Source organism: Lutjanus erythropterus, chromosome 3, assembly GCF_056507025.1.
Source record: "Lutjanus erythropterus isolate fLutEry1 chromosome 3, fLutEry1.hap2, whole genome shotgun sequence".
Lineage (NCBI taxonomy): Eukaryota > Metazoa > Chordata > Actinopteri > Lutjaniformes > Lutjanidae > Lutjanus > Lutjanus erythropterus.
This window is the reverse complement of record NC_139319.1, coordinates 828,531-852,308: the sequence shown is the minus strand read 5'-3', so window position 1 is coordinate 852,308 and position 23,778 is coordinate 828,531. Positions and strand designations below refer to the sequence as shown.

The following is a 23,778-nucleotide window of genomic DNA, read 5'->3' as shown; positions in this document are numbered from 1 at the left end:
GATTTGATCATAAATTATACATAAAGACAATTTAAAATCTTTTGTGGGATTCATCAGTGTGTTTGTTTTTCTCATGTGTTCACAGTTCATGTTTCATCCATGTCTGCTGTTTTGTTTTTGTTTCCATTTCCTCTGGTTTTCATCTCTTGTCATCTTTTTTTTTCCTGAGTTTGATGTTAAATGTCAGCAGTTTGTTGCTTTGTGGTTTGAACATGACGCTTCAGTCTGTTGCTCTTCTCTTGATTTATTGTCTACATGCTAATAGAACGTTTCCTGAAACTCATCAAGTTTAAGATCAACCACCATTCATCAGCACATTCAGGGGTAAGAACACACTTTCCCATCAGTCATGTTTCATGAATCCCACACTGGACTTTCTTATTTTCTTCTTATTGCTTTTTGTAAGAACAAATATAAGAGAAAAATAAGAAAACAAAAAAAAGACTTTCAGCAGCAACATGAGTATGACGGTTATTTTACCTGATTAACAGATCAAAACCTGTTTAAACTGCTGTGATTGTATCCTGCTCATCTACACGATGTCTCCTGTCTCCTCCTCCTGTCTCCTCATGTCTTCTCCTGTCTCCTCCTGTCTCCTCCTGTCTCCTCATGTCTCCTCCTGTCTCCTCCTGTCTTCTCCTGTCTCCTCCTCCTGTCTCCTCCTGTCTCCTCCTGTCGCCTCCTGTCTTCTCCTCCTGTCTCCTCATGTCTCCTCCTGTCTCCTCATGTCTCCTCCTGTCTCCTCCTCTCTCCTCATGTCTCCTCCTGTCTCCTCCTGTCTCCTCATGTCTCCTCATGTCTTCTCCTGTCTCCTCATGTCTCCTCCTGTCTTCTCCTGTCTCCTCCTCTCTCCTCCTGTCTCCTCCTCCTGTCTCCTCCTGTCTCCTCCTGTCTCCTCATGTCTCCTCCTGTCTTCTCCTCCTGTCTCCTCCTGTCTCCTCATGTCTCCTCCTGTCTCCTCATGTCTTCTCCTGTCTCCTCCTGTTTCCTCCTGTCTTCTCCTCCTGTCTCCTCATGTCTCCTCCTGTCTCCTCCTGTCTCCTCCTGTCTCCTCATGTCTCCTCCTGTCTCCTCCTCCTGTCTCCTCCTCCTGTCTCCTCCTCCTGTCTCCTCCTGTCTCCTCCTCCTGTCTCCTCCTGTCTCCTCCTCCTGTCTCCTGCTGTGATGTTGTCCTTCATAAAAGCACTCGTGGAAAATCAAATGACTTTTTCAGGAGTGAAATAATCAGTTTGAGTTTGTTTGTATGAATAAATTAGAACAACTGTAAGAAGAAGAAGCTTGAAAATGAACCTTAACACACACACACACACACACACACACACACACTCTGACACACACACACACACTCTGACACACACACACACACACACACACACACACACACACACTCTGACACACACACACACACACACACACACACACACACACACACACACACACACAGACACACACACACACACACACACACACACACACACACACACTGTGGGAGTGCAGATGACATGTTGGATTTGTTCCGGTCTGCAGACTCTGAGGACTCTAACGAGGCGAGACGTGGACGGACAAAGCATCAATTAGAGCTGTGTGGTGTCTGAGCAGAGGACAGTGGACACTGAACATGGACCCCCCGGGTCGACCTATTGTCCCGCCATGGAAAACAGAAAAATAAAGACAATGTGATTTGGTTCTGCTGAGGTGCACTCTAAAAGGCCGCACGGCGTCACAGAGTTAAAAAGCGTCCGCTCGTCGTCTTCGTCTGCGGTGGACAGATGTGTCTCTGCCTGTCGACGCCTCGCTGTGCTCAACAAACACTTTCATCACACTGTTTCTGCTCAAACACCATCAGCATCATCACAGACGTTTCCTGTGTCGACTGACAGTTAACAAACAGTCATGGAGGTAAAAAAGTTCCTGTACGTCATTATCATGAGAAACTTTCTCAAAAATAATCTCAACTCCATATTTCAGAAACCTTGTCAGAAATAAAGAATATCTAAAAAAAGAGAGCATTTTCTCAAAATAACTTCACATTTTAATAATGACTCAGTACATCAGAGAAATGAGAAACCTGAAAATAATGAATACAAATCTAAATAATGACTCAGTTCAACAGAAAAACAAGAAACTTCACAAAAATAACAAAATAAAATATAATAAACAAAATATTGAGGCGTTTTCTCAAAATATTGACTTAATATCTACCAGAAATGAGAAGCTTTGTCAAGATAATGAGTTAATATCACCTAATAATGACTTCGTATTTCAAAACACTAAGTCGTTATTTTGAGTGAAGCACAAGTTTAGAGTTTCTCATAAAATTTGATGGTTCTGTAAGAACCGTGAACAGGAGAGAAAAAAGATGATTTCCTGTCTGACAGCTGATGTTGTCTGCAAACATGTGTCCTTTAAATTCAACTCAGACATCTAACATGATAAACACGAGTCTGTGAGTTCAGATCTCAATGAGCTCGACACAAGAATGAAAAGTTTTCTTTAGTCATGAAAACTACATCCAGCATTTTTATATTGTGACGAAGTTTCAAAGTAAAAGCACAAACTGACTGTGATTCTGTTAACATGTGGTGCTGCTTTAAAACTCAGAGAACTGAACAACAGCTCAGCTGCACACACACACACACACACACACACACACACACACACACACACACACACACACACACACACACACACACACACACAGAGTCAGACAGCTATAATATTAAAATGATATTTCAAAATAAAAGTTTTTCTTACCTCAGTGAGAAAAACACACATGCAGGCAGCAGGAGAGATGTGAGAGTCAGTACTGTAACACCACACTGACCCCAGCACACACACACACACACACACACACACACACACACACACACACACACACACACACACACACACACACACACACACACACCTCCCTGCAGGCTGTCACTGTGGATTAGAGTTGAAGTTTTAAATTTTTTCTTTCTCATCACAGAAAGTTTTTAAACTTGAAGCTGCAGATCATTTTTCTACTTGACTAATGTATAATTATCTCATATTTGTGTCTGTGATCATGTGAACAAAAAGGAACAACAACTGAACATTTGAGGATAAACATACAGAATAAACATACAGAATCATTTGAATGTCTGTTTTTCAAAGTATCACTTATTTATTATCATTATTATCATATACATATTGTATATATAGAACACAGGGCTGCAGGGTTCATCCTACACACACAGTTCAGTTCCTACAAATGTTATTTTATTTTTTATTCAAAACCACAGAATTATATGAAAGAGTTTCATGAAAATGTTCTTTACTTTAAGGAGTGAGCAGAGCTTCATGTCTGCATGTGGACACAGTTGTTCCTGGATGTTGGAGGACTGAGTGTCGACCACCTCAGTCATTCATTAACTGCCATCCTGTGAAAAATCTTCTACATGTCAGTGTTGCCTTGATGTCGCTGTGTTTTTCTTATCAGGCAGCCGCCGGACTTCACACCTTCAAACGTCAGATGTTTTAAATGCAGCACCTGACGCCGTCCCACCGACACAAACACAACGTGTCACTGCAGGGACATTTTAACATTTTAATCATGTAGAACCAGTGGTGGAGCACTGATACCACACTGTAAAAAACAACTCAAGATAATTCAACCATCAATTTTCTGCAACCTTGCTATTTTTTTTCCAAACTGCAACTTTTCTGCACATCTGACCAATCATCATATCTTCCTGTGAGTTATTATAACAGTCCCTTGTGCAAAAATCAGACTCTGTGTTTTCTTTTATTATTCACTTTGTTTTTGCATTTACAGTTTTTTGATTTTATCAGGGTTTCTGACATTTATCATCACTCTGCACTTTTATTGATCATTTTGTGTTTTAGCTCCAGGTGCACTTCTTCATTTACAAATAAAGCAGATTTTTATATTTTTTGTAATTGTGAGACTTTTTGATTTAAGGTTGATTAGAACACTGAGAACAGAATGCGGTTCTGTTCTGAGTTCTCCCTGGAACAAGTTGCCTTCGATTTTTAATAAATTATGCCAAAACAAAATTGCTACTTTCTCTCACAGTGTCGACTTTCCTCAAAGCATCGCAAAATATATCACAATTTTTATTTTTAGAAAAACTGCAGTGAAATCAGAAATTTTCGGCTGCAACACTCTCAAGAAAGGATCAGTGAAATCCTAGAATTATTACAGTCATTCAAAGGAAAACAGCAGATCATGTTTATACATGAAAAATTACATCAAACATGATCAAAATAGTTGTTAATTTCTTTTCTGTCTGTCAACAAATGGATTAATGGTTTCAGCTGTTTTTGTATAAATGTTGAATTCATGACAAAACATAATAATTTGTGAACTCTTCATATGTTTTGTCTGTAAACATGAATTAAAAAGTGAAGTTCAACAAGTGGAGCTGTTGAACATTAAATTAAATGACTTAATGTCCTCAGACTATTTTTTTTAGCACCCAGAGCTGGACAAGAGAGACTCAAGACGAGACGCTGGAGACATTTAGAGGAGAAGGTGCTCAGCTGTAGGTTATGATGCACATTTTAGATGATAAAATATTATAGCATTTTTTTAAATTGTGATGTGGGAAGAAGCTTGTTTTCTAATTTTCCTCTGGCTGCAACATCTGTGACATGTTGCTGCATGCAGACAGTTTTCATGCTGGACGAGGAGGGAGTGTGGACAACTCTGGACGTCTTTCACTGAACATCCTGATAAAAACTACAGAAAGACAAATCACCAAAAACAGGAGAAGATAAATAAATGTATCTTGTGAATCTTAATGAAACACTTGTCTTGTTTTGTAGAAGTTTCCTGATCTGCAGGGACCAACACGCCTCCTTCTGGACAGATTTGTCCTTCAGTTGTGTTTTTTATATTTCTAATTTTGTTTCTTCAGGATCTTGTAAAAAGCGCAGTACCTGTGTGACATGACACTGATTGAGTGTTTGTTCACCTGAGTGAGCTGGTCTCATCTAATCAGCAGCTGATTGGTCGGTCACACCTGGTGGAGTGTCTTTGTCTTTTGTCTGGGTCTGGTTTGAACAGTCATGTCTTAATTAAATCAGACTATTTTTGCATTTATCTCAGCCTGTGAACTTTTTTTGTGCTTTTCTAACCAGCTACACTGGTTTCACTGGTCCTCTGCCGTCCTGTCAAGTTTTCCTCCAGTACCGACTTTTATTGATGCTCCAAGTAGGCGCAGTTTCACAGCTTCCAGACGACAAGCTAACATTATTCCTGCTTCCTGCCACAGTGAGGAAGGTCATAGAAAATTCCAGTTGAACTGTAACAAACACCAGCCTCACCTTCATGTTGAAGAGCTGAAGTCACAGGTGAGCACAGACCAGACAGACGACGCTAACAAACCATCAGACGCTTATTCTATAAAAGTGAACAGTTTTCAGTTTTTTAATTGATAAGAAGGAAAAAGGTGATTAGAAAAACACTTCTGGTGTCGCATTTTCATTTTCTTTGCAGAGATTTCTTTGAGATTTTCACAGATCTGAACACAAGCAGCTCAGATCTGATTCATTTTTTAAAAAGAGAATAACGTGTTGAAGACAACGTCAGAGGTTCAGGTTTTCTTTCCTCGAAGCATTTCAGGAACACGACAACAAGAGTAAACACAAAGCAAACATGGCCGACCGTGATGGATTGATGAGTTTCTCTGGCAGTGCAGCCTCCCTGCATAAATGAGTTTGATGATATCATCCTGTGTATTATTTTAAGCTTGCATGCTGCCATTGTTGTGTCACGTCTAAAGGCTGATTCTTCATGATGGATTTGTCCAATCACAAGCAGGAATTCTGACTGTGGATTGACTGGCATGTCATCACAGGAAGGATGTGTACATTTAGAAAAAATATGGATGTTACTTTTGTTCTTTGGTGACCAGATGTCCTGAAAGATTCAGGACAGTCCCAGATTTTGAGCAGTTCTTCCAACTCCTGTCCTGTTTGTCCTGAAAATGAACTGTTGTCCCAAATCAGGAGTCTGTGACCTTTACTATCAAAAGAACAATTATGACCAAAAAAGGAAAACAAAAATCTGTCTGGAGCTGCAACTTTACATTTTTTTATTTATTTATTTTTTTTATTTAGCGTCCACAGCTAGCTGAGGCAATAATACACATTTTATTTAACAAAATATGAAAACATTTTTATTTGGTGTATAGGCTTCACATTTACAGTTGAAGAAGGTAAGAATCACTAGACATTTAAAAAAAAAAAGACTCATTCATGTCCATATAATTTTGTCAAAGCCACACTGAGTCACTGAAGAGGAACAAAAGAGCCACATGTGTCTCCTGACTGATCTGAACAAGATAAAACAAAGTGATCCGTCCAATAGAATTCCTGCTTTTAGTTATTAAAAATGTCCTGTTCCTTCCTGTAGAACATGTCAGTGTGTTATCGATGTGTTCTCACTTGTCTGTTGCACTGATCACACTCATCATTAATCAAAGATTGTTGATGTCATTCGACCTGTTTTAAACCAGATGAAGGAGAGAGCAGCCGCCACTGTGGGAGGAGTCTGTGATAAAAAAATGTCTGTACTCTCCAACAGCTTAATGATAATCTGATGTGTTGAAAAGATGTTAAAAAGGCTGTAACTCACCTTTATATTATCCTCAGAATCTGTACCTCATTTTCATATATTAATAAATGATCAGAGTCTGAGTTTATTTTAGTTTTTATTTTGATCCATTCTCTATTCTGTGCAGATGTTACAACCGTCCCACATCTCCCCTATTGTTAACAGTAATATTGCTGTTGTTACATATTGTTTCTTTGTCATGACAGTAAAGGCTGCTGATTGGCTGGTTTTCTTCAATCAATCAAATGTTGGGGTTGACTTCCCAAAGCTGCAGGGGCTTCTCCTGAACTTTCACTTTCTGTCTCGTGGTGACGCAGATTATTTTCTATCTCCATCAAAAAGGTAAATGTGTGTTTTTACCGTCAGTTCTTCATGTGTGATTTGTGTGTTTTCTTGTGTAGTGCCTCGTGTTTTGGGACTGTTTGTGTCTCAGTGTAGTTTGACTCAGTCATCAGTGTAAAAAGTGTGTGAGTGTGTGAGAGGAGTCCAGGTTGGAGTCTGTGACCTTTACTGTCAAAAGAACCATTTTGACCAAAAAAGGAAAACAAAAATCTGTCTGAAGCTGCAACTTTATATTTTTTTATTTATTTATTTTTTTTATTTAGCGTCCACAGCTAGCTGAGGCAATAATACACATTTTATTGTGTAATACACATTTACAGTTGAAGAAGGTAAGAATCACTAGACATTTAAAAAAAAAAAGACTCATTCATGTCCATATAATTTTGTCAAAGCCACACTGAGTCACTGAAGAGGAACAAAAGAGTCACATGTGTCTCCTGACTGATCTGAACAAGATAAAACAAAGTGATCCGTCCAATAGAATTCCTGCTTTTAGTTATTAAAAATGTCCTGTTCCTTCCTGGTGAACATGTCAGAGTGTTATCGATGTGTTCTCACTTGTCTGTTGCACTGATCACACTCATCATTAATCAAAGATTGTTGATGTCATTCGACCTGTTTTAAACCAGATGAAGGAGAGAGCAGCCGCCACTGTGGGAGGAGTCTGTGATAAAAAAATGTCTGTACTCTCCAACAGCTTAATGATAATCTGATGTGTTGAAAAGATGTTAAAAAGGCTGTAACTCACCTTTATATTATCCTCAGAATCTGTACCTCATTTTCATATATTAATAAATGATCAGAGTCTGAGTTTATTTTAGTTTTTATTTTGATCCATTCTCTATTCTGTGCAGATGTTACAACCGTCCCACATCTCCCCTATTGTTAACAGTAATATTGCTGTTGTTACATATTGTTTCTTTGTCATGACAGTAAAGGCTGCTGATTGGCTGGTTTTCTTCAATCAATCAAATGTTGGGGTTGACTCCTCAAAGTTGCAGGGGCTTCTCCTGAACTTTCACTTTCTGTCTCGTGGTGACGCAGATTATTTTCTATCTCCATCAAAAAGGTAAATGTGTGTTTTTACCGTCAGTTCTTCATGTGTGATTTGTGTGTTTTCTTGTGTAGTGCCTCGTGTTTTGGGACTGTTTGTGTCTCAGTGTAGTTTGACTCAGTCATCAGTGTAAAAAGTGTGTGAGTGTGTGAGAGGAGTCCAGGTTGTTCAGCACGTTTGAAACAGTGAAAAGCTGCTTCACCGCTGATGCTAACAGCTGCTAACAGCCACTAATCAGTGTCAACACTTGTTTATTGTCACAGCTGTTCACAATGATTGTGATCCATTAACAGACGCACGGTGACAAACCAAACAAACCGGCCTGGTGCGCCTCTAGTCTAAACATTACGGTAACCAGCGCCTTTTCTGACTTCATTTTTTCTATTATTTTCTACCAGATGAGTAAACAGGCTCGTACCCGCTGGCTGCAGTCTGCAGGTGCTGCTGTAGTGTGTGGCTGTTTGGAGTTTAAACACTGAAACAATCAGGATATAATGTTTGATTTGTCTGATTTAGCTGCTTCCGGTCAGCGCCGAGCGCCTCCTGCTCTCATTCACTGTGTACCGTGACACACTGTGACACACCGTCACACCGTGACACACCGCTGCACTGCTGGAGTCCAAGGAGGACAGGAGGAGGACAGAAAAGACTCCTAACAAACCCGATAACTCCTCAGACTGCAGTAAAAAACAGTGGTTCGTGTTGTGTCTCACATGACAGAGGAATAGTTTGGCTCACTGAGACCAGTTTTTGAAATGCATTTTTTTTGAGTTCCTAAAACTCAAAGATTCAAGTTTATTTAAAAGAAGAAAACTAAATTATCTCAACTAAAGATTATAGGTCAACAACTTTTTTAAGGTTTATATCAAAAATTTAAATTCTTTTGCATTTTCCTTAAAGTTGCAAAAGGATTCAAACCTAACTTCATCATCAATGTTTTGGTTCTAAACCATCAGGCAAAAAAGTCTAGTACTGAAACATCGCAAATAAATGATATATTGTAAGTTAGACAGTGTGTTGGAGTCCTTTTACAACTTCTGTCCTGCTCTCTCACACACCGGTCCTGTCTAATAGATGTGCAAAGTGTTTCCTTTGTTCCTTTGTCCTTTGCAGTAAGTTACCTTGAAAGTTTGAGTCGTCTCAGGTATTTTTTTTTTACAGTGACAGCTGTAAAAAAAAAAAAAAAAAAAAAAAAAAAAGTAGCCTATACACCACATTTAAAAAAGTTTAAATATTTCATCAACATAAATGTGCGTCATATCCTTTGTTGGTACCTTTTCCTTTATCCCTTTAAATTTTGACAGTAACTCGTCTTCTTGAGTCTCCACAAGCTGCCTATGGATACAAATATGTCTCTTTTAATCATAAAGGCTGCAGAGCCCTGAAATACATAAAAAATCAAACAAAAAAAATCTACAGTATAAAGGTAAAATAAGTAATCTGTTTATTATTCCATTAAATCAGTCCAACTATGTAACATACATCATGTTGTTGTAAAGATCCCTGTAGAGCTCAACACTGTATTTCCTGTTCATTCATTCACTTCATTCACGCTTCAGAAAAGAGTTTTAAACCTGGAACCAAATCAACCAACTATGAGATGAATCCTGATCATAAAACATTTGATTTAAAAATAAAGTCAGAAAATGTTTTGGTAAGGGTTATGATATTGTCAGTATCAGTGCTTCTCATTGGCTGTTATCATTGTCACCCTGATTGATCAACTTTCACTTGTAGTTGAGTAATATTTGACCAGGAGTAACTATACTTTGACTCAAGTACTGGGGTTGAGTACTTTGTCCACCACTGCTAGGTACTGATGAAAGTATTTTACTGGATATTAAGGGTTGAAATGATTCTCTAGAGCAGAAGTCATCAACTACATTTGTACAAGGACAGAGTTTTTCCAAACACACACTGTGGAGGAATGAAAAAGCCACTGGAGTGTTTATTGGTTATGTGTTTCCTGTACAACAGGCAGCTAAGGAGGGACGTGTCACAGACACTGATTTCCTGTGGCGCTCTGTGGTTCATTTCAGAGGAATGAGTCTCTCACTGAAAGTACTCTTGTGTCTGTCCTGCACATCCTGAAGTGGCTGTGAGACACTGTCCAAGACTGTCTGTAGTTTAGACATCGTCCTCGTCTCTGACACCACCGTCAGAGAGTCCAGCTCCACCCCCACAACGTCACAGGCCTCGCTGATCAGTTTGTTGAGTCTGTTGGCGTCCGCCACCCTCAGGCTGCTGTCCCAGCATGCAACAGCATAGAGGACAGCACTGACCACCACAGACTCACAAAACATCCTCAACATAGTCCAGCAGATGTTGAAGGACCTCAGCCGCCTCAGAAAATAGAGACGACAGGAGCGACTGCACATATTAAAACCTGAGGCAGAGTTCCTATTTCAATACAGAGGAAACAATTATTTAAGTGCAATTAAGTAGTTTGACAGAAGAAACAAGAAACATTATTGTGTATTTCAATTTTATGTTTTCATTTTTAATAAAACCATATGAAATATTTTTTATCCAGTTCAACTTAAAATCAAATCTTACATCTGTGACGTGAAATGTTCCTTAGAGGGACAAACTTTTTCCTCAGTTCTTAGTTTAGTCGTTTGGTTCAGTCTAAGGTCAGTTCTCAGTCAGTTCTGGATCTGTTCTGGGTCAGTGTTAATCTGGGTGCAGCTGAAAGAAATAAAAGACAAAGAGAGGATGTGGGTCTTGAAGCACAGAAACTAACACACTGTCATCAAGTTCACTTCCCTCTTTTATTTCCGCCTTTTTATCTTTCACTTCTCTTCCGTGGTGACGCAGATTATTTTCTCTCTCCGTCAAAAAGGTAAATGTGTGTTTTTACCGTCAGTTTTTCATGTGTGATTTGTGTATTTTCTTGTGCAGTGTCTCGTGTTTTGGGACTGTTTGTGTCTCAGTGTAGTTTGACTCAGTCATCAGTGTAAAAAGTGTGTGAGTGTGTGAGAGGAGTCCAGGTTGTTCAGCACGTTTGAAACAGTGAAAAGCTGCTTCACCGCTGATGCTAACAGCTGCTAACAGTCACTAATCAGTGTCAACACTTGTTTATTGTCACAGCTGTTTATTCATTCAATAGAAAATAATAGAAAAAGTTAAGACAGAAACAGCGTTGGTTACCGTAATGTTTCGCCTACAGGCGCACTCCGGTTTGCAGTGTGTCCGTCTGTGTGCTGAGCTGCTCCTCAGCTCTGTGGACATGTGTGGCTCATGTCCTCCATCTAGTGGACTGACAGCAGAACTACATCAGCTGATCTGTGGTTTCTCTGCCTCAGACTGACACCTGCTCTGTGCTTTAGGTCTGAGGACGTGTTGGTTGTTTCTTGCTCGTCAATAAATTGATCGGTTCCAGAGCTCATCATGTGTTTGTTAACTGCTCTGTTCTGTTGTATTTCACAGTCCCTCCAGGATTTCACAGGGGTTTTTGAAGGGGATTCTTGTGGCCTTAAATGCCTGATGCCTGCCTAAAAATCAGCTCCTCTAAAACAAAAAGCGGTTACACGTTGTAATGTTTTAGGCGTTTTTTGCAATCGACTTGCAGGAGCACATGAAAATGGCAAAATAAATAAATAAATAATTGTCCCTGTACTTGTACTGTACATGATCAATAATTATTGATATTGGGCCCTATTAAACTTCGCTATCATAATACACATGATCACATGTCAATATTGTGTCAGTATCAGTGCTTGTCATTGGCTGTTACCATTGTCCATCATACAGTACCAGCTAATATGACCGCTGTCCTTCCTGCATTTCATGGACCACTTTAGCTGCATGTATTTTTCTGAAGTATTGAGAGTATTAGTTACTTTTTAACTGTTGTTATTTAATACATTATCAATATCAGCCATTCAATCAAAAGAGGTTTGTGTTTCTCCAGATCTTCAGTCTAAATGACTCTGAACTCCTGCTCTGTTCTGCTCAGTGGTCTCGCTCACCTCTACACTCCTCTACCTGCTGCACAGGTTTTTTCATCTGTACGTCCTGGTTTTCATTGGCCTGTTTGTGATCAGAGAGCCTGATTGGCTACAAAACTGCAGATAAAAGGTTTGGATATTAATTCAAATTGTAGGTTTACACAGCAGAGAAATATGATTTTAAAAGTAACATGAGTAGATTACATAGTGTAATGAATACTGAAGAACAGCAAAACTACAAACTTGAAAAAAAGTTCTGCAAAAGTGACTTAATTACAGTAATGTGTGCAGGTTCACTTCCTTACTTCCACTCCTGTGAACAACCAATAATATACTGTGGTGAGATCAGTGCAGACTGATTTAACTGTCAGGAAACAATGAAGCAAATCAGGGTTTGTTGACACTGAAGTCATGAACATGTTGGTTTGTTGAGACGTTTTTAGAATCAGAGCAGGAACATTAAACATGACTTTGGTAGAGAGCAGAGATGAACTGTGTTATAAAAAGAAACAGAAGTGACTGATGAACAAGTTTGAATGAAATCAGTTTGACTGTAGATGACGGGGTTCAGTTTGATAAAGTCATAATAAAAGAGGAAAAGCTGAACTTTGTCCTGTGCTGCAGGTTCAGGCTGGTTTATAGTGTTTTAATATTGAAGCAGGTCGTCACACTCAGATGAATCTAACCCTGTTTTTCTGCACAGACCTGATCAGGACACAAGTGAGCAGCTGGACTGACAGACACTCATGGAAATAAGTTCAGTAAGTGGAAATCTGCTGTTTGACATCAATATTTATTTTAGGTTTGAAAAAAACTATTTCCAGTTGTTTAAAGGTGTCCCTTAATGCAGACATCAGTTCAAACAGAAATTTAAATGAGTGAACTTCCTCACAGAGAGGAGACATCAGACCGTCACATACAGGTACTTTGATTAAATGTCATGGTCACGCCCCCTTTTGGGTGACAGAAGACTGAGGACCTCATTAGTTTCCTCCAGTCAGAGCTGTGTATGTTTGTGATGATGATAAATGATGTGTGAGCTCTGACAGCATGTTGTTGTGTTTGTGTGAAGGTGTGGACTCTGCTATGAATCAGTGTGAGGAGACAGAGGACGGAGTCCCTCCCTCTAAAACCACTCTGTGTGGGGAACATGACATCCAGACCAAAGCTCAGAGGTGAGATGAGCATCTCTAACTGTTCATGACAAATCACTCCAGCATCATTATTCACAGTCAGAGCTCTGTGTGTGTGTTGTGTTGAAGCCCAGAGCAGCAGCAGAGACCAGACTCTCCTGGACCTGAACCCAGCTGTGTGTCCATCAAGAGTCACCGGTCCATGAATCAACCTTTAGAGTTTAAAGGACAACTTCCTTCAGAGACTCAGTAAGTCAACATAGTCCCAGCTAGCTGGGAATGTTCCCATAAGATTACATCATGTTCTGTAAAAGTTCTAACAATGTTGTTGTTGTTGTTGTTGTTGTTGTTGTTGTTTTATTTCATTCATACAATATTTTATTGATGTTCATCATTTTAAAGAATACTCCTCTAAGGTTCTCCAACTCCTCTCTTCATACCATATACACACTATTTAGTGTGGTCAACTATCTCTGAACTATAGGGTGTGTGATTCAGTGGTTGTCATGGCAACAAAAAGGATGCAGATGAAGATTTGAACGTTGTCTTGGTTTGTCTCTGTTTCTATCAGTGTCCACCAACAGAGACCAGACTCTCCTGAACCCAGCTGTGTGTCTATCAAGAGTCACTGGTCCAAGGATCAACCTTTAAAGTTTAAAGGACAACTTCCTTCAGAGACTCAGTAAGTCAACATAGTCCCAGCTAGCTGGGAACGTTCCCATAAGATTACATCATGTTCTGTAAAAGTTCTAACAATGTTGTTGTTGTTGTTGTTTCATTTCATTCATACAATATTTTATTGATGTTCATCATTTTAAAGAACACTCCTTTAAGGTTCTCCAACTCCTCTTATCTCATCATACCATATTTTAAAAAGGATTTCATCTTAATGATCAGCAACATGACATAATCAGTTTAATGAACTAATATTTTGAACATTGTTTACAGCGTCAAAACAAAAAAATCTAGTTCTCTATAGCCCAGTGTTCTCTACAGCACAAACAATAAAAGAGCAGACAATTTAAACAACAGCTGAAATATTAAAATACATTGAAAAATAAGAGAGAAGGACTGAAATAAAGAACAAGTTTTCCATGAAACAACAAGAAGTTTCTCTGACAAGTTTATTTTTGAACTGCAAAGTGTTGTGGGTCCTGAATCATGAAGAAATGTTCAACTTAGTCTGCCTCTCTTTACCTGCTTCACAGAGTCTAACATCAGTCTGGTCTTTGTGACAGAAATGATGCATTCATGATGTACTGGGAACTAATTCACAGAGTTTCTAACAAAAGACAAGTAAACTTTCTGTTTACAATCATCATAAACTCACCTAATGTTCAAAGCAATGAAATAAGGGCTCATGTCCACATGGTGTTTTCTTCTGGCAGAAAGGCTGTGGAGCTTTAAAACACTGCTTAACCACATGTCACTTCCTGTAAATTCTTCACATCTGGCAGAGATGCTCACTTTAGGGGATACTCCCTCTTGTGTAGAAGAGGCAACAGCACCTATTTTCGTATACACTGTTTCATAGGCAGGATGTTTTACCTTTGGAACATTGTATGTTTTATGTTGCTATAATGAAATGAAATTACAATTAAATGAAATTAAAGGGCAATTACATTAAATAAAATATGGGGGTGGCTTTTTATAATAACATTTTGTATTTATGAACTTCTTGTTCTCCACAGACTTCAGGAGCAACAGTCAGAGGTTCCTGGTGGTCAGTCTGTCCAGCAGCATCCAGAAGACCTGGACACCATATTCATGGTTTGTAACTGTCCAACAATAACTTCTACCTCCGTTCCCAATAAATTAGACATATAATTTTAAGTTTTTTTAAATTACTCTTTCCAGCATCTGGAGGAGAACATTGTCACTTTTGTGAAGAATGAGCTGAAAAAGTTCCAGAAGGTTCTGAGTCCAGATTACCCAAAATGCTTAGAGAGGCAGAGTGAGGATGAGGAGGTGGTGGACAGTGAGGAGGAAGAACAGAGGAGGAGCAGCAGAGAGAAATTTCTGAAGATCACACTGAACTTCCTGAGGACAATGAAGCAGGAGACACTGGCTGACTGTCTACAGAGCAGTAAGAGGATTTTCACACACACAACTCTTCTCATATTAACAATAACATCCACTCACTCATCATATTTGTTGTGTTTCTATTCAGGAACTTTTGCTCCAGTTTGTCGACGTCGACTCAAATCTAACCTGAAGAAGAAGTTTGAGTGTGTATTTGAGGGGATTGCTAGAGCAGGAAACCCAACCCTTCTGAATCAGATCTACACAGAGCTCTACATCACAGAGGGAGGGGCTTCAGAGGTCAATGATGAACATGAGGTCAGACAGATTGAAACATCATCCAGGAAACCAGACAGACCAGAAACAACAATCAGACAAGAAGACATCTTTAAATCCTCACCTCGAAGAGATGAACCAATCAGAACAGTGATGACAAAGGGAGTGGCTGGCATCGGGAAAACAGTCTTAACACAGAAGTTCACTCTGGACTGGACTGAAGACAAAACCAACCAGGACATACTGTTCATGTTTCCATTCACTTTCAGAGAGCTGAATGTGCTGAAAGAGAAAAAGTTCAGCTTGGTGGAACTTGTTCATCAGTTCTTTACTGAAACCAAAGAAGCAGGAATCTGCAGGTTTGAAGAGTTCCAGGTTGTGTTCATCTTTGATGGTCTGGATGAGTGTCGACTTCCTCTGGACTTCCACAACAATGAGATCCTGACTGATGTTACAGAGTCCACCTCAGTGGATGTGCTGCTGACAAACCTCATCAGGGGGAAACTGCTTCCCTCTGCTCGCCTCTGGATAACCACACGACCTGCAGCAGCCAATCAGATCCCTCCTGACTGTGTTGACATGGTGACAGAGGTCAGAGGGTTCACTGACCCACAGAAGGAGGAGTACTTCAGGAAGAGATTCAGAAATAAGAAGCAGAGCAGCAGAATCATCTCCCACATCAAGACATCACGAAGCCTCCACATCATGTGTCACATCCCAGTCTTCTGCTGGATCACTGCTACAGTTCTGGAGGACGTGTTGAAGACCAGAGAGGGAGGAGAGCTGCCCAAGACCCTGACTGAGATGTACATCCATTTCCTGGTGGTTCAGTCCAAACTGAAGAATGTCAAGTATGATGGAGGATCTGAGACAGATCCACACTGGAGTCCAGAGAGCAGGAAGATGATTGAGTCTCTGGGAAGACTGGCTTTTGATCAGCTGCAGAAAGGAAACCTGATCTTCTATGAATCAGACCTGACAGAGTGTGGCATCGATATCAGAGCAGCCTCAGTGTACTCAGGAGTGTTCACACAGATCTTTAAAGAGGAGAGTGGACTGTACCAGGACAAGGTGTTCTGCTTCGTCCATCTGAGTGTTCAGGAGTTTCTGGCTGCTCTTCATGTCCATCTGACATTCATCAACTCTGGAGTCAATCTGCTGTCAGAAGAAAAAAACTACTTCCTTACTTCCTTACTACAGAAACTATTTAGAAACAAACATTTCTACCAGAGTGCTGTGGACAAAGCCTTACAGAGTCCAAATGGACACCTGGACTTGTTCCTCCGCTTCCTCCTGGGTCTTTCACTGCAGACCAATCAGACTCTCCTACGAGGTCTGGTGACACACACAGGAAGTACCTCATGGACCAATCAGGAAACTGTCAAGTACATCAAAGAGAAGATCAGTGAGAATCTGTCTCCAGAGAGAAACATCAATCTGTTCTACTGTCTGAATGAACTGAATGATGGTTCTCTAGTGGAGGAGATCCAACAGTCCCTGAGTTCAGGACGTCTGTCCACAGATGAACTGTCTCCTGCTCAGTGGTCAGCTCTGATCTTTATCTTACTGTCATCAGAAAAAGGTCTGGACGTGTTTGACCTGAAGAAATACTCTGCTTCAGAGGAGGCTCTTCTGAGGCTGCTGCCAGTGGTCAAAGCCTCCAACAAAGTTCTGTAAGTACACAGATAACTGCAGATAATAATGTCATCACATGTGGAGTTTAATTGTGTCTCCACAGATTAATGCAGTCATGAAATGAAAAAAATCATCATCACATTGTAGTTCAGTTGAGGATAAAATTATTGTGATTCCAGAGATGTGACTATAATTTTAGAAATGTTCATCAGTTGCTGTTAGATCCCAGTAATATACACAATAAAAACACTAATCATGGAAAAATAAGGGCAGTCATAGAAATGTGTTTTATTATATTGTAGACAACAGAAACAGTCTCAGTGTTTGTCTTTATCTCTAACTCTCCTTCAGGCTGAGTGGCTGTAATCTGTCAGAGAGAAGCTGTGAAGCTCTGTCCTCAGTCCTCAGCTCCCAGTCCTCGAGTCTGAGAGACCTGGACCTGAGTAACAACGACCTGCAGGATTCAGGAGTGAAGCGTCTCTCTGCTGGACTCCAGAGTCCACACTGTAGACTGGAGACTCTCAGGTCAGGATTTATTTTCTGTTTAACAGATGATCATTTAAATGTTACTTGACATACAAGTTAATGTCTATTAAAAAAGATCCCCAACATCTACTGGATTTCACTTCTAGATTAAACTCACATAGAACAAACAGTTTCTTCTGACAGACTTTCTGGAAATGACTGTCTTTGTGAAAATGTCAGAGTTTCTTTAAAATGTTCAGCAAAGGTAACATTAGCAGCTTTAAATCCTCTGGAAACTCAAACCCACAATATCATATTAGCCATGTAATTTAGTGTTTCATGTACATACTGTAAATATCAGCATCTTAAACATGAGAAAATGGTTTTAATCCAAAATCTAAATATTGTCATTCAAGTTTTTCTTCACTTCAATCAGAAATTTATTCCAAGGATTAGAACAATTAATTCCACTAACCTAAATCCTCATTAATTTCTTGTTGTCCTCCTCAAACGGTGGAACAAAACTTCTCTGCTCCTGTCGACTTAATCTGCCTCTCTAGTCTGAGCCGACTCAGCGACGGGGAGCTGAGGCTGTTATATCACTCCTTTGACACAAACAGTCATTTTACTTTGCAGAAACCAATATCAGTTTAAGAGTAAACAATGTTTCTAATATTTTCACTGATTTACTTTGTGTCAGAGCCTTTTCAGACAGAGAACTGATGCTGTCGTCTATGATCTCGTCACACTCACCAAGACTCCTTTGGAAAAAAAAAGTCATTTTACCTCACAGGATACACGATGTATGGACTTCTTTTGAAATGATTAAAATGTGAAATTATTGGTAATCTTGTTGTTTTCAGCCATGAGAGGGAGGTAATTATCAGTTATCAGAAACGTGTGAAAATATTCAGTGTAATATGTGGAGTATGAGGCTCCAGCTTTGTCTATCAATCAGCTAAGAGGTCCAGGTGAAGACCCCTGGTCTTTGTATTTTTACTATTTAAAGCAACATTTCCTTTCTTCTTTAAGTAGTCTTTAAGTAGTATTTTTACATTAACAATGGATCAAATGACTATATGTAATATAAAAGATGATCTTCCAGATGACTGATTTGTTTCTACGACACACAACTTAACTGTGTCAGTCAGTGTTTCAGTCTCACTGCTCTCATCAGTTTGGGGCGACACGGTGGTTCAGTGGTTCACACTGTTGGCTCACAGCAATGTCTCAGCGTACTCTGGCTTCCTCCCACAGACCGAAGACCTGCAGGTTCATAATAGCAGCTTATAACAGGTTCATTGGTGACTGTAAATTGTCCGTAGGTGGACGTGATTGGTTGTTTGTCTCTGTGTGTCAGTCTTGTGATGAACTGGTGACATGTCCAGGGTGAACCCCGCCTCTCGCCCAGTGTCAGCTGGGATAGGCTCCAGCTCTATGGATCATCTGTGTGTTTTTCATCAAACAAGCTGTGATGAAGCCACTGTACACTACCTGTCCAGCAGCAAACAGCAGAGAGACACAGTTAGAGACTATCTGGTGAAGAAGGTGGAACATGTAGCAGCTAAAGAGCAGCACAGATTTCTAGATATTTTTCTGATCTCACAGATGTCTGATGTCTGCCCACAATGATTAAGAAGGTTTTGTTTTGGGCTAAAAGCAACTTTACTGTGTCTCCAGTCTGTCAGGCTGTCTGATCACAGAGGAAGGCTGTACTTCTCTGGCCTCAGCTCTGAGATCCAACCCCTCCCATCTGAGAGAGCTGGACCTGAGCTACAATCATCCAGGAGACTCAGGAGTGAAGCTTCTGTCTGCTGGACTAAAGGATCCACACTGGAGACTGGACACTCTGAGGTATGAACACAAGGGGTACAACAGATCACAAAACTTGCAGCTGTGGTTGATATCAGACCTTCTGAAGGTTCATTCTGACTTTGTTTCTTCCTCCAGGGTGGATCATGGTGGAGAGCAGTGGCTGAAACCTGGTGTGAGGAAGTGTAAGTGTGTGTTCACTGATTCATGAAAACAAGGCAGCTCATGTTCAAGTAGTTTAAAGCAAAAGCTTCTGTATCTGCATTCAACTGTCAGTTTGAAAGAAGATCCAGAAAGATGAGAAGTTTTGATCTAATTAACAGTCAGTCTGTTAATGAAGCAACAAATAAACCCATCAGGTGTGTTAGATGATAAACTGCTGCTGTGTTGTGTCTCGTTCTCTCCATCAGATGCCTGTGAACTCACAGTCGACACAAACACAGTAAACACAAACCTCCAACTGTCTGACAACAACAGGAAGGTGACACGTGTGAGAGAGGAGAAGCAGCCATATCCTGATCATCCAGAGAGGTTTGAGTTCTGCCCTCAGCTGCTGTGTGGAAATGATCTGACTGGTCGCTGTTACTGGGAGGTCGAGTGGAGAGGAAGAGTTTATATATCAGTGAGTTACAGAGGAATCAGCAGGAGAGGAAACAGTGATGACAGTGTGTTTGGATGGAATAATCAGTCCTGGAGTCTGAGGTGCTCTGATGATGATGGTTACTCTGTCTGTCACAATAAGAGACAAACAAACCTGCCCTCCTCCTCCTCCTCCTCCTCCTCCTCTTCCTCCTCCTCCTCCTCCTCCTCCTCCTCCTCTGTCTCTCACAGAGTAGCAGTGTATGTGGACTGTCCTGCTGGCTCTCTGTCCTTCTACAGAGTCTCCTCTGACAAACTGATCCACCTCCACACCTTCAACACCACATTCACTCAACCTCTTTATCCTGGATTTGGAGTCTGGTCTGGTTCTTCAGTGTCTCTGTGTTCACTGTAGGAGGGAGACACACACACACACACACACACACACACAAACACACACACACACACACACACACACACACACACACACACACACACACACACACACACTTTTTGTCTCCATGTGTGTTTTTACTTTGCTGAATGTTTGTTCATGATTTTTTAAAAACCTTTAAATATTTTCATTCAGGTTTTTGGACAAACATGAAGATTTTAGTTTTATATTTTATGAACTTTATAATCTGATTTTTTTCTGACATAAATAAACATGTATATGTATATACAATAAAATCAGGTTACACACAAATGATGAAAATATGATTTATTTTTTTTCTTGGACAGATCAAATCAAACCAATCATTTTATTTTGTACAAATCAGATTCCACAGTTTTTATAAATGTGAGGTTGTTATGAAATGTTTGACATTAGTTGTGTAATGTATCTGAGCTCTGAGATCTCTGGATCATCTCTTCTCATGTAACGTGTCTGAATGATAAATGCTGTGATCTGATCATATATTTGATGTCACATGTGTTTTCTACTTGAAAATTTAATAAAATATATATTTAAAAGAAAAAATCAGAAATACTTTACACACGTTACTCACATGACAGAAGCTCCCATTCAAGAATAAAAACATAAGTATAAAAGAAATTATAAGATCATAGGAAGAGACGTGTGTAAAAATATGTACATTCTACAATATAAAATAATAATAATGATACTATAACAAATATTTACAGATAAGAAGTTTGTAAAAATATTTATATGTGTATATATACATATAAAATACAATAAATGAAGAACAAATAGAAGAATAAACAGAAAATAAATAAGAAATGTAAGAATTATTTTCATAAATGTTCATGATGCTACGATGTATAACAGTGAATAATAACACTGAGTTTTACAGATGATTTATTGTACAACATTATTATAATGTCAGTCAGTAGAACACAGTTGAAAATATTTAAATAATGAATAAATGATGACAGGGTGAAATAAAATAAACCAGTGATATATTTAACCAAACAGAATCATGTTATTGATTTGTCTTTGATTATTGGAACATTGAAAGATGTTTCATTTCATTTCATTTTTTTTTTCTTTAACAATTAACTGTCTTAATTGTTTGGTTTCTAAAATGTTACAAAATAGTGAAAAATGTCCGTTTCTTAAGGTGTCCAATCAGTGTCACTCGCTGCAGACCTCTATTGTTTTTGTTCTTTCTCTCTTCACTCTTGGCAGCGAGTACAGAGAGGAGGATTTACTGACACTGCAAGAACTGCAGGAGGCGCTAATGAGCATGGAGGACGGCAAGGCTCCAGGAATAGATGGTCTTCCTGTGGACTTTCATAAAGTCTGCTGGTCCACATTAGACCAGGATCTGTTAGAGGTTTTAGGTGACAGCTTGTCAGGAGGGAGACGACCTCTCAGTCCCGACTCTTCTACATAAAAAGAAATAAAAAAGTGGAGTCAGTCAGTCTGTCATGTGCTGATTATAAAATCCTCCTGTGAGCCTCTCTGTATTTGTGGATGACATCATGTTCACTGAAACAGATTATAGTGATGTCAGAAACTTAAATATTATAAAAATCTCTTCTTCTACAGTAAACGGTGATAAAAGTAGAGCTCTGTTAGTTGGCAGATGAAGTTACCTCCTGGAATTAAATGGATGAAGATGGGATCAAGTATTTGGGTGTTCAGCTCGGTGATCATTTTACCCTGGATGTCCTGTAGGGGGCGTACGCTCATTATTAATAATCTGCTGGCCTCCACTCTGTGGCCCCGTCTGGCTGTGTTAGAACCCCCAGTAGATCTGTTCATGAAACCACAGAGTATTATTGTGGACTTGTTTTAGGATAAATTACAGACCTCAGAGTGTTTGATTTTTACCAGAAGAAGAAGAAGAAGAGGATCAGGCGTTGGTTCATCTGCTAAGAAGGAAAGAAGCTTTTAGGTCACAGTTTGTACAAAGGTTCCTTCATGGAGTCTGAAATTGACCCTGGAGGCAAGAAGCAGATTTATGTTTGGTCTGGTTGGTACTTTGGGTTTCGTCTTTGATTGTTCATGTTTCAGCCTCAAGTCTTTGTCACCTTTTTATGTCAGTGTGATTAAAATGTGCAGATCGATGGAAACTGGCAGACTTGGTCCTAACACATCTCTGTACTGGCTGTTAATGGAACCTGTTCTCAAGGGTTCTCGTTTGGGTTCCTTTAGGGAAGATTTATTGATGATGTCTGGGACATTTAAAGACGGGGGGAAAACTCAAGTCCTTCATGGGATTGGATAAATTTTCATTAATTGTTGCAATCACAGCTTCCTGAAACCACTGAGACAAAAAAAAGAGAGAAATAAAAGTTTCTCTTTTATAAAAAGTCAAAAAAAGAAACTTGTAATTAAGACGAGAGTGACAGGAGTTTTCCTTCACATCCAATCACAGCTGCAGCTGATCAAACTCCAGATGTTACATCACTGTCAGTGTTTGGTATCTGGAGATCTTTAATCAGTCTCCTCATTACAAACAAAGGAATTATTTGTTTGTTTGTTTGTTTGTTTCACTTTCTCCTTTTATTTTTCCTTCTCTCACATCGTGTTCTACCAGGATCATCATATTTTAATTAATTATTTTTTAATTTAATCCCAGCAGTAGTAGTATTTATTCAGTATGATGAATATTTTTTCTGATTTTCTTTGTATTCCCTTCTTCTTCTCTTCTTCCGTATGTGGTTTCCTCTCTGTGATTGGTTTGTTGAGCGCAGTGTTTCTCACTGATGCAGATCAGCTGATCATCAAGCCTCTGCAGAGACCTGATCATTTAAATCAGGTGTGATGAATATGTATGATATGTGTGTCTTTGATGTCCAGAGGCAGCAGTTCTTTTCATTCCCTTTGAGGACAGGATGGACCGACACCGGTTTGTTTGTGTCCCGGGACTGCTGGGAAAAGTTAACTGTTGATTTGAGCTGCGTTGTGTTTCCTCTGCAGACTCGTCTGTTTAGTAAAAATGTTTCATTTTAATTTCATGCATTTAGATTTTTGATGACATTTGAAACTGCAGTCTGAACCGGTGAGAACACTGAACACGCGTGTGTTTAACACGTCACATGACCTCCTGAGCTCAGCAGTGGGCTGCTGGGATATCAGCTGTCATTCTGATTTACACAGTTAAAAACCTGACAAGTGACTCTGATGACATTACTGCAGTTATATTTCTTTACAGTCAGTTTAACTAAACTCAACTTTATTTAAAGTTTTCATACAACACAGCTGATGTAAACTTGAGTGCATTGGATCCATTCCAGTATTCATACTGTCATGTTATTTAATATGACAGAAAACTATTTAAATAAAAATAAACCAGCATGTTTTTTCTGTCTCTTCTGACCCACAATCCTCTGCAGCAGACGATACGTCACAGACACATGACAGAAGCAACACTGACAGAACTGTTCTGTGTGGATAAGAAAGAACTGAACACATCAACATGTTGACCTGATGATGGC

General features: G+C 39.5%; 1 protein-coding gene across 2 annotated transcripts; it reads left to right on the top strand.

Moving 5' to 3' along the window:
* Positions 1–12,985: 12,985 nt before the first annotated feature.
* On the top strand, positions 12,986–20,402 carry LOC146329316 (protein NLRC3-like). Of its 2 annotated transcripts, XM_084714555.1 has the most exons (10): positions 12,986–13,125; positions 13,213–13,332; positions 13,655–13,765; positions 14,775–14,853; positions 14,941–15,169; positions 15,254–17,054; positions 17,368–17,541; positions 19,162–19,335; positions 19,432–19,478; positions 19,704–20,399. In XM_084714555.1, the coding sequence occupies exons 1-10, from the start codon at positions 13,001–13,003 to the stop codon at positions 20,285–20,287; spliced, it is 3,444 nt and encodes a 1,147-aa protein (XP_084570681.1). In that variant the 5' UTR covers positions 12,986–13,000; the 3' UTR covers positions 20,288–20,399. The 2 variants fall into 2 exon arrangements, with proteins under 2 accessions (XP_084570681.1, XP_084570680.1); XM_084714554.1 differs by having other exon boundaries at positions 14,941–17,054; positions 19,704–20,402.
* Positions 20,403–23,778: the final 3,376 nt, after the last annotated feature.

Bases quoted from the DNA above. Each gene is read 5' to 3' on its own strand.
- LOC146329316 (XM_084714554.1), top strand. From the start codon at position 13,001: ATGTTGTTGTGTTTGTGTGAAGGTGTGGACTCTGCTATGAATCAGTGT. The intron at 14,854-14,940 runs GTTTGTAACTGT...TACTCTTTCCAG, and splicing joins ACCTGGACACCATATTCATG to CATCTGGAGGAGAACATTGT. The intron at 19,479-19,703 runs GTAAGTGTGTGT...TCTCTCCATCAG, and splicing joins GAAACCTGGTGTGAGGAAGT to ATGCCTGTGAACTCACAGTC.